We start from the raw sequence: 10,966 nt of genomic DNA on the forward strand, positions 1-10,966 counted from the left end.
TTAAATGCTTAAAGTGCTTAAACTATTTTTATGAAATATATAACAATAACCGATCCCAAAGAATCGATAATTCTTGCACCAGTACAAAATGCACAATCTATTATGATAGCATTCTGTTCGGGCGTCGCTTTCCGACGGTCGCCCTGAATCTGGATTCCGCTCAGAGTTGAGCGAGAAGCGTGGATAACGCGAGTCGTAAATTCGCGGGAGGAATGAGGATTAAAGCACTCGGAACACAGATTGCACAAAGAAATATTTAGTCTTTATTTCAAGAACGGAAAAGACGCGAGGGGGAACAACGGATCGTGCGTCGCGGATTCGGAAATCTTCTGAGTCGTTCGTACTTTTCTGCCAGGTATCGCGAACGGAAATCTTGTCTCAGCTTTTCGCATCGAAGCCTCTCGCGGAGCGGAGATCTTGTACGCGTCGAACGGAAATCTTGAGCGCGCGGCAGAAGAACGATCGCGAGCGGGGCACGACCGGAAGTTTTCGGACCCCTCGCTAAGTAGTACACTTAATGAAAAAATATAAGTAACTTAGATCCGCACTTTAAGACGAAACGAGCGAGTAGCGATTCAAGCAGCGATTTAAAAGGGAGAGAGCCGTGCTGTCTTTAGACGAGGATTGATACGCGACGACTTTCGGCTATGAGTTCTGGCCCACGACTTGAGGCTAGGAATCCTCAGCAACGACTGACTGTCCGGCGAGCGAATTCGCCGTTTACTCAAGAGGGTTGTTTTTCAGGTACGAACGCGCGATGAGAGCTGAATCGCTATTCGTCCGTATGGTCACATTACGCGTCACAACAGCCGTTTCCGTGCTTCGACAAATAAGGAAGCACTCTCGTAACGCGTGATCGCGATCGATGGGCTTCGAGGGCGCGGGGATCGCGGGGAACGTATGTTTCGAACAAGTTCGACAGAGCTCGAACCACATAAACATCGGTATTTCTCGATGTTAAATATAATAATGTTTTCGAGCCGATGTTTCGCGTAGGAAAGTTTGACGGATCTTGAACACATTCCAATTTTCATAAACAGAGGCACCAGGCAAATTATCCGTCGAGAAATCGGACATCCGTTCATTGACCATGATAGCAAAGCGATTCCTGTTCATATTCGAGACCCGCAACCTAGTTCTCCCAGAAGCCCTCGGAGAATCAGGGTTAAACTTAACCTGAATGTCAATAGGGAAGTGATCACTTCCATAAGGTTCATCGAAAGTGGCCCAAGAACAGACGCAGCTCATACCCTGTGAGGCCAGGGTAATATCGGGAGCACTATAATAAAAAACTCTGAGTTAACGGAGATTCTCGTAGGAGTACCATCATTAAGAAGAACAAACTCGGAATCAGTAACCGCCTCGGACAAAGCTATGCCATCACGATTTGATCGCGTAGATCCCCACAACTCATGCTGAGTGTTAAAATCGCCGCTTATCAAGATATTATTAGAACCAAAGGCGGAAGACACAGACTCCAGCAAATTGGTCCAGCATTCTACACCCACACGAATGTGAGGTGGTTTATAAAAAGAAATTATAAACAGTCTCTCGGGTGAAAACCTCTTGCAAAGTAATGAAATGCAAGTCAGTTCCACACCGAGATTATTAGCAAAATTGAACCCAAGCTCAACAGGGTCTAAATCCTCTCGACAAAGGATGGCAGTGCCACTTCCACAAATATCGTCAGATCTGCCATTCCTGAAAGCAATGAATTTCTTGAAAGAGAAATAAGAGTGAGGACCCAACCAGGTCTCCTGCAAACAGATCACATCAAATCCCAGAATCAAATTGGAGAACTCAAGGAGTTTCGTTTCCCAGAGATACCCCTGCAATTCCACTGTAAAATCCTTAAGGCCATTAGTTAAGTTTACGAAATATTAACTCCAGATAATGCATCAAAGCCAAAGCTTTATGCTTTTCCGATTTACCCAAGTTGTAAAGAAATCTCAAGTCATGTAAAATAATATCAGGGGTGAGGAAAGTACATGCAAGGGAATCAAGGTTAGATTCAATTAAATTAGGTTCCTTACTGGGAAGAGTCTCGGTCGACTCCTCCACAGAGGGGGGACGGATAGTGTCATCCAACACGGAATGCGAACCAGCAGAGTTAACACTACGTACTCTTTCTCTACTTGGAAGATTCCCAGCACTAGAAAACCGAATCTCATCCAGTTCAAACTTGTTCCATATCATATACGCATGACTCCTGAAGAAGTTAATTGCTTGCTGACAGGAATCAATGCCTCTAACTTTAATGGTTCTTTTAGCCTGAGCATAGAAGGCATTTGTGTATGCCATAACCGTATTGATTATTTTGTGATTGATAAAAACCGGACAAGAGGTATCGGAGGAGAGATGGTCCCCCCCGCAATTTATACATTTGGGCTCCGAATCACAATCCTTCGTAGTATGCTGTAGGCTACATCTCTCGCATGCTTTAAAGCTTCTACAATTCAGAGAGGAGTGTCCCCATCTAAAACAGTTGGTGCATTTCCGCACTCTATTAATAAAAGGGAGTATCCTGCATCTGACCCTCCAGATATATATATATGTAGAGGTAGGAGGTTAGCAGCAAAAATCACCTTGACAGAAGCCGAATCCACCAGTTCATTGCTGGAACTGTCGCGGAACTTAAGTCTTTCAAGAGAGTGGATTCTTACAGGATCACTCGGCCAGGAGATACCCGCAAGAATATCATCCACAGACAAAGAAGGATTTACATCTCTGATTACACCGGTCCGAAAAACTTTATAGTTCGGGACATAGGCTAACAAGCCGTTAGGTAAGATACTTTTATTAGTAATTAAGTCATTCGCTTCCTCAATCAAGGAAAAAGTTACGCAAATTAAACTCTTTCCCAATCTGCGAATTGCAGAGACACAATTATATTTGGAACATAACATTTTACCAATGCTGATAGGGTGCAAATTACCGATATTCGAAGACGGGGAAACAGATTCGATATGAACTGGGTATGGCGCAATTATATCTTCTGAGTATCTGTTATTACTCTGTGAGAGTATAAATTTGACTCTACCCGAAATCTGGTTTTCTCCAGATTCATTCGCAAACGGTACAATATACTACCATCCGACTCTGTGTCATTGCGGCGACGTTTGCTAGAATTAGTCTCCTTCTCCTTGGGAGACCTGCGGTTAGTATTTTTCGGCATAATAAACTAAAGTACATGAACGATTATAAAACAGAGAAAAGGAAAAACGCAAAAATAATAACGCAGCTCGACTTAACGTAGAATAAGTAGAAATATGCGGGAAAAAATTAATCAAAGATCAATTATACTTCAGCGGTAAATTATCTAAATTAGCGAATATATAAGAACGTGATTATCTTCGTATATCGGGTGAACATGCACACAAAAGAGGCTCAAGAATAACCGATGAAATGTCGCATATATAGGGTAAGCATCAACACGCAGACAGGTGATCACGTACGCAAAACGTGAGCGCAAATGATAGGTCGCAGACTCACTAGTTGGTAAAAACATAAACTTTACGCTAAATAATACAAGCAGAGTATCGGCTGGTGTGAACACGCACTACACAAACATCATGCAAGTAATCACGTGCGGAAAACCTGATGAGAGTACATATCCAGACTCGAGGTTTTCCGCAAAAATAAATAATTCGGCTATCAAAGTTAAAGAACGAAACAGGGACACTCATAAAACAATTATTTTCAAATTGACTAATTGACACTATACAAAGCATATGGACTAATAAAACTATAATAAGTATAGAACACGCATAATAAAATTAACCGTAAAGCGGGGAGCACACTTCTGGGCCGCAGGGGGAATTGATCCGCGCAATTCCTTGGGACCAACGCACCCACGGCATACCGAGTTCAATACACCGCGGACATACACACACAGTTACACATACGCACAGTCATATACATAATCAAAAGAGAGTCTTTGGCCAATCCTCCTCTCTTGATTGACTCAAAAGTGTCTTCCAGTGTGTGAGATGAAAAGGGATTTTGCATAAAGGATTATAGTCCAAGGAGAAAAGATTGTACGACGAAAAAAAATATTATATAAATGTGCGAGATGAAAAGGGAATTTATAAGGTGGAAGAAGGCATAGGGGATCGTCGTAGTCCAAAGAGAAAAGATTGTACGAGAAAAAAAAGGATTATACAAAGTAGAAGAAAACCACGGATCAAGACCAAATTACGCTATATTAGCCCAGTCGATAGAGCCCGAAAAAGCCGCTGAAATGGAATTAATTCCGGGAAGCGATTTTATTTTTTTGACTGTTTCGGAGGGTCATGGGTATTCTAAAACCGGATTTTCGGGATTCTAACCCCGGAGCGTTAGCCGCCATTTTGATTGGAAGGGTGATTTTGTAAATATCTCGCTTATTTTCAATTTTAGAGTGAAAGTGGTAATAACCAAACTTGTAGAAAATTTAATACTCTACAATTTTGGTCCTTATTATTTTTCACCTAGGATTGACATTTTGGGTCTTTGGAGGGATGATTTTTTTCATTTTTTTTTTTTGAATAAACTCTACCCCCATGGTGGTGTGGAAAAGATGTTTTTTATTATACCAAGTAAATTTAAAAAAAAATACCCCTTACTTTCGAGTCTAAGACCCAAAATATTGATCCTAGATAAAAAATGATAAGGACCAAAATTGTAGAGTATTAAATTTTCTACAAATTTGGTTATTACCACTTTCATTCCAAAGTTGAAAATAAGCGAGATATTTACAAAATCACCCTTCTAATCAAAATGGCGGTTAACGCTCCAGGGTTAGAATCCCGAAAATCCGGTTTTAGACTACCCATGACCCTCCAAAACAGTCAAAAAAATAAAATCGCTTCCCGGAATTAATTCCATAATGTCTCTATCGACTGGGCTATATAGCCCAAAGGCGGGGCTGAAGGCGTTAATAACCCCAACTGCGCGCGCACGCGCGCGGGGGGAGGGGGTTAACAACTACAAAAAAAAGCACACACTTCTGCACAACGCATAATGCGTAAGCATAAGAGTAGCTAAAGAATATATGCTTCTGGCTTCAGGCCCTCGGGTTGCGGTTAGCGGGTCGGGGGGGGCTTCGCTGCCGCTGGGGGAGCGCCGTAAGCGGTGGGCGAGGGGGTCGAGGGACGGTGTAAAGGGTCACCGGAGGGGGGGCTATGCGGGGGGAAGTGAAAACTGGGCGAGAGGGGGAGCGCGACGCGGGGGGGACACTTTACGTAAAGTTAGGTGTGGCAGGGCTGCCAACGGTGGTGATTTTTCGATGTACCACGTTAGCGATTGGCTACTTACTTTTTCCCTATATCTTTTTTCCCCATTTTTACGGCGAAAATCGCGAGTCGTCCTCCCGCGAGGGGGAGCGTCGATCGCGCGCTTCTTCGTCCCAACGGGACGGACGCGGTTTTCCGATGTACAACGTTAGCGATTGGCTACACGGACGCGGTTTTCCGATGTACAACGTTGGCGATTGGCTACGTACTTTTTTTCCACTTTTATCGCTGACGTATAAAAGTGGCGGTTTTCCGATGTACGACGTTAGCGATTGGCTGCTTATTATTTTTGTTTTTTTTCCGATGTATCGAGAGAGAGACCGAGAGAGAGAGACGATACCGCTCTCTTCGTTCACCCACCCCCGAACCGTACGTTTTGCTAATAATATTTTTTTATCGCGCGTCCGAACTCGCGTTCAAGGTCGCTGTCGACGTCGCATCTTCCTTTTGTTTTTTTTCTTTTCTCGATCGACGCTGCGAGCGGTCGTCGTGTCCTCCCGCGAGGGGAAGCGTCGATCGCGCGCTTCTTCGTCCTGACGGGGGCCGGACGCGGTTTTCCGACGTATCGAAAGAGACCGAGAGAAAGAGAGAGACGATACCGCTCTCTTCGTTCACCCCGAACGGTACGTTTCGCGAATAATATTTTTTTATCGCGCGTCCGAACTCGCGTTCAAGGTCGCTGTCGACGTCGCATCCTCCTTTTGTTTTTCTCGAGCGACACGGCGAGCGGTCGTCGTGTCTTCCCGCGAGGGGGAGCGTCGATCGTAGAACTTTGCAAAAACCGGTGTTTAATTATAAAAATTAGAAAACCGATTGTAAAAATAAGCGAACCGCTCGTGAGGAATCGTTGCAGATCGGATTCGTGGAGAGTCGACGTAACGAGATATCTGATCCGTCGCGAAATCGGAATCGCCGATCGCCAATCGAACTGGAGGTTTTTCTATTGCCAAATATATTTGAAAAGAATAGAGGACGGTATTTATACGTCTAATTGATTTAGACCCGACAGCGGTGATAATGTAGCAATAGCAATGTGCGTACTCGCGAATGAACGATCACCGTTATTACTCGTCCCGAGGAATCAGACGGCGAATCGCGCTGTTACGAGCCCATGCCCGCGTTCTCGTCGGATTCGGACGAAGAATCGGTGAGACTCGAAACATCGTTATCGTCAAACGCATGTGCGTTGGTGGTGTTGAAGGAGGACGCGCAATGGAATCTGACTGACGACTCATCATTTGCGGAGAGAGATCGGAGCGCGAACTCTGTGCGCGAGCGCGCGTGGATAGAGACGACGATGGTAAATTCCGCTAGGGCGCACGATTATACGCGTAAATTGTCGCTCAAATATCATCATTATTATTATCAGACGGTGTTCGGAGGAGAGAAACTACGTAGGATTTACACCTGCGGGTCTCGTCGTCTTTTCGATCGAGTGAAATTCTGTGTTCCCGAGGGTGAAAGGCCCTTCTGGATAACATGCAGAAAGAGTGCGACGAATTGCTCGCCGCGGACGGATATCGCGCGTGTTTTTTTTTCTTATAAATTGGATAAATAAACATATAGATACGCGCATGTGTATCTCGAGACAAATATATATCTTATTTCATACTTTTTTTCTTTATTCGTGGACGATTCCTCAAAGACGCGTAGAATATCGGGGAGGAGGAAGTCGCGGTAAAAATATAAAATTGTAATATGTAAAAAAAAAAGATATACGCTTCTGTCACCGATATCGTGTTTCCATTTATCGCTCCCTATCCCACCCAATCTCACGCGCGTTCGCTCACTCGCGCTGGGAAAAAAAGCGTCGACGATTCCGGCGTATGAGTCGGTTTGATAAAACGCATATTTTCCTCTATGCAAAATGCTATTTTTAGTATATTTTGTTTACCGCAATATCCTCCTTTTGTTGCACTGCCTCGATATATAAAGAACTCCCGACTAGACTTGGGTGTAGTCAATCCACAGTCTTTTGAGACAGCGACGCGAAGTCTTTTTTAAAAAAAGTACATTTGAACAGTGACAGTGCCAAGATGCGTTTGCAAATAACGTATCCGTGTGACGGTGTAAGTGTTTTGTGTTGCGCAATAATAAAAAAATTCTGCGTAATAATTTTGTGTAATATATTTTTATTTTTAGTACATAAAAGTTGACAAATTGAAGATTGCAGAGGTGCCTCTGCAAATGGGGATGAACGTTACGTTCACTCCATACGAGGAATCTTTGCAAATGAGATACCTATTTGACGATATAACATTTGAGGTGCCTGTGCACATGAAGGTGAGTACATATTATATAAGGTATACGATTTAGTATATCCAATATATTATTAAATAATTTGTTATAGCCTGACGACGTTCGCGAGCCTATTCCGGCGACGTATATAAATTTCATTCCAGAGGTACGTTATATTTGTGTGTGTGTTTTTTTTAATAATATATTTCGTTTAATTTTTTACAGCATGATGTACATGAGAAGACGTTATTTGAAAGGACGTTTGACGAATATAAAAATTTTACTAGATTTGAGGTACGTGATTTGTGCGCGTGTGATGTTTTAAATATTTATATATAATTGTTTTTATAGGAGGAAGGTGCCAATGAGTCCAGCTGAAATACACGTGCATTTCGGCACGTCGACGGTGAGTCGTTTAAGTAATATTTTTTCTAAAATATATAAGTAGGGAAAAAAGAAATTTGTAATTATCGTATACATGAATGACTCATGTTTAATATACAATTAGAAAAAAAATTATTTAATTATCTGTTAGTAACTCACACTTAACATGTTTTTTTTATAGATATTCCGATATGACGAAACAATAGATGCCACGCTCCTACCAAAGGTGTGTGATAAAAAATGTTTATGAAATTATTTTTAATAAATTATTTTTTATAAAATATTTTTAGTGGGTAATAGACGTTCCGAAAACGGGGATGTTACACATTTATGATACGATACAGCGGGAGATGCAGTTACATAGGAAGACATCTCTGGTCTTTTGCCCGCCGGAGGTTAGTATGTTCATTATTAATAGCATACATAATTTTTAAAAGTATATATACAGTATTCAATAATGTGTGTTTTCAGCATGTTATTTCAACTCAAATCAGTGTAAAGGGCTACGTTAATAAAGACCTACAAGCGTGGACACAAGCGGAGAAGCGGTGGCGACAAAAAGACGTCGATTATTTGTGGTACGATACGTCGTACCGCCGAGACATCGCGGCCATTTACCACGTGGCGGATGTTTTTGACCTGACGCGTCTCTTCGGGCTCCAGCTCTATGAGGAGGAGCCTGAAGAACGAAAAGACGTCGATTATTTGTGGTAAGATACGTCGTACCGCCGAGACATCGCGGCCATTTACCACGTGGCGGATGTTTTTGACCTGACGCGTCTCTTCGGGCTCCAGCTCTATGAGGAGGAGCCTGAAGAACGAAAAGACGTCGATTATTTGTGGTAAGATACGTCGTACCGCCGAGACATCGCGGCCATTTACCACGTGGCGGATGTTTTTGACCTGACGCGTCTCTTCGGGCTCCAGCTCTATGAGGAGGAGCCTGAAGATTGGAATCAAAATAAACCTTACTATTTATAATACTTTTTATAATACTTTTTATAATACTAATTATAATACTTTTTATAATACTTTTTATAATACTATTTATAATACTTTTTTATAATATTTTTTATATTTTCATAAAAAGTTATCTTAAAAATATATACAAAATATATTATAGAAAATGAGCGTCGATGTCAATTTTTTTCCTATTTCCATGTGCTCTATCCCACCTACGTTTTTCTCTCTCGATCTTACTCGCGTCTTCTCATACGCATGTTCTCTCAATCCCATTTATCGTAAAATGGTTTTATCGTATAGTAAAAAAATCAATTCCGATGAATGTGTACAATTTTTTATTAAGGTAGTTCGATGATGAAACAACTTTTTGCCAAAAAAATGATATGTTTTATATCGAAAGAATGAACTTTCATGAATCGCTTAAGCCCAAAAAAAAAAGATAATTCACTTTCAAATTATGTGATTTTAATGTTTTTAACATTGGTCTAATAGGAAAAAAAAGAGGTATTTTTTCTATAAATAACACAAGTCTGCGAAAAAAATCTTTTGCCAAGAATGTTCAAACGATATATATCGATGAAGAGAGGACACAATGAGAAAGCCTATAGTTGAAGGTGAACACGATCCACCGTACAGTTTTTTAATTAATGTTGAAAACTAGTCAAGCGACGCGTTAACACACTTTATTTTAATCTGTTTTAGGTAAAATATTATTTTTACAACCTAAAAAAATTACTTACTAATGATCTTTTTTTACGTTGTTATAAAGCTTTGCGATGCGTTATTCTATTCTTTTATAATCATATAAATAAAAAATTGTAAACATTGTTTTGACCTCAGCCTTTCATCATCGAACTATCTTAATAAAGTACACGTTGTGTGTCTAAATATTTTTTTGTTATAATACAGATGCCTTATCTATCCACGAATTTTGCGAACTGTCCATTCCCAACCATTTCACGTACACCTGATTGCCGCGCTTACGCAGGACCTTTTCCACGAGATAGACGTCGGGATTGGAGACGCGCAACAACTTGTGTTCGTAGAACTCTCCGGCTATCGTTTTCCCGCGAATGTCTTTCAACAGATACGTAACGGGATTGGTCCTTTGCACTCTGGCTATGCGAAAGATCTCGGTGGTCCAATTGGGTGTGTAGCCCTTCTCAAAGATCGTTTTGAATTTGCTCACGCGCACCGGGTCGTCGACTCGAAACCTCGCCGGCGCGGCGATCTTCGCGCGACTGTACACCGTGCGCAGCAGCCTTTCGGCGACGGTGGGCGTCACGTCCGCCGGACGCATTCCGATCGTTCTGTGTCTGCGACGATTGTAATTCGACAGGAGGCTTGGCAGCGAGTCGATCCATCTGTACGATCCCTGAAGCGTGAAGAGCTTCCACATGTCCACAAGAGCTTCAACGTGCGATTGAATCTCTCCACCACCGACGCTTTCATCACCGAATACGTGGAGTAGTGATTCACCTTGCGCGCGTCGAGGATCTCGCGCACGTCGGCGTTGTAGAATTCCTTTCCCTTGTCCGTCTGCAGATTCTCAGGGCACCGCGCGTCCTCGCGAAAGATCTTTCGCAGAGCCGTCGCGACCTACTTTCCGCTCTTGGTCTTGAGCGGGATCGCCCAGGCGTACTTGCTCAGCACGTCGATGACCGTCAGAATGTAATTGTTACCCGCGTTTTGGCGCGAATAAGGACGCATCTCGACCACGTCGGCCTGCCACAGATCGTCGTAACCGCGCACCACGACGCGGCGACGGGGGAAAGTTCTTCCTCGCCGGCGCGTGCAGTTCCTCCACGAGTCTTCGTTTCTCCACGAGTCTTCGTTTCTCTACGCTCATTTTTGTTTGATAATCCGTAAAACGGTTTTGATCGCGATGAGTTCGACCTCGAGCTTATCTGTCACAGCAACGAACTCTTTTTTTAATTCTTTTATTACATCACTCAAAGTCTTTCCGAGCTCCGTGATCGCTCTCTCGACGAAGCTCCTGTTGGCCGCGTCGGCGCCGACCTCCGGCGCGGCTACGCGTTGTATCTTGCGTCCCGACGCGTCGTAGGAATCCTGAGCGTTCAAACGGAGCGCGACGCTTTCCAGCGCCG

General features: G+C 42.8%; 2 protein-coding genes across 2 annotated transcripts; one reads left to right on the plus strand and one right to left on the minus strand.

The window, feature by feature from the left end:
- Nucleotides 1-1,639: 1,639 nt before the first annotated feature.
- LOC143907651 (uncharacterized) lies at nucleotides 1,640-4,482 on the minus strand. Its single transcript, XM_077424531.1, has 4 exons — nucleotides 4,470-4,482; nucleotides 2,905-3,055; nucleotides 1,932-2,530; nucleotides 1,640-1,701 (listed from the first exon to the last, which is right to left on the minus strand). Exons 1-4 carry the CDS (start codon nucleotides 4,480-4,482, stop codon nucleotides 1,640-1,642), a joined length of 825 nt encoding a protein of 274 aa, XP_077280657.1.
- Nucleotides 4,483-5,590: 1,108 nt separating this feature from the next.
- On the plus strand, nucleotides 5,591-8,856 carry LOC143907697 (uncharacterized). Its single transcript, XM_077424580.1, has 8 exons — nucleotides 5,591-6,573; nucleotides 6,643-7,342; nucleotides 7,416-7,556; nucleotides 7,624-7,805; nucleotides 7,863-7,917; nucleotides 8,077-8,121; nucleotides 8,186-8,290; nucleotides 8,367-8,856. Exons 2-8 carry the CDS (start codon nucleotides 7,310-7,312, stop codon nucleotides 8,607-8,609), a joined length of 804 nt encoding a protein of 267 aa, XP_077280706.1. The 5' UTR covers nucleotides 5,591-6,573; nucleotides 6,643-7,309; the 3' UTR covers nucleotides 8,610-8,856.
- Nucleotides 8,857-10,966: the final 2,110 nt, after the last annotated feature.

Source organism: Temnothorax americanus, unplaced genomic scaffold, assembly GCF_048541705.1.
Source record: "Temnothorax americanus isolate GAGA-0224 unplaced genomic scaffold, ASM4854170v1 Scaffold86, whole genome shotgun sequence".
In the NCBI taxonomy this organism is placed as follows: domain Eukaryota; kingdom Metazoa; phylum Arthropoda; class Insecta; order Hymenoptera; family Formicidae; genus Temnothorax; species Temnothorax americanus.

Excerpts from the sequence above, each read along its gene's own strand:
- LOC143907697 (XM_077424580.1), top strand. The coding sequence starts at position 7,310 with ATGCGTTTGCAAATAACGTATCCGTGTGACGGT. Across the intron at positions 7,557-7,623 it reads AGGTGCCTGTGCACATGAAG|CCTGACGACGTTCGCGAGCC; the intron begins GTGAGTACATAT and ends AATTTGTTATAG. Across the intron at positions 7,918-8,076 it reads TGCATTTCGGCACGTCGACG|ATATTCCGATATGACGAAAC; the intron begins GTGAGTCGTTTA and ends TTTTTTTTATAG.
- LOC143907651 (XM_077424531.1), bottom strand. Across the intron at positions 2,531-2,904 it reads CCTATCAGCATTGGTAAAAT|ATGCAGGATACTCCCTTTTA; the intron begins GTTATGTTCCAA and ends CTGGAGGGTCAG. Across the intron at positions 1,702-1,931 it reads GAGATTTCTTTACAACTTGG|GAATGGCAGATCTGACGATA; the intron begins GTAAATCGGAAA and ends CATTGCTTTCAG.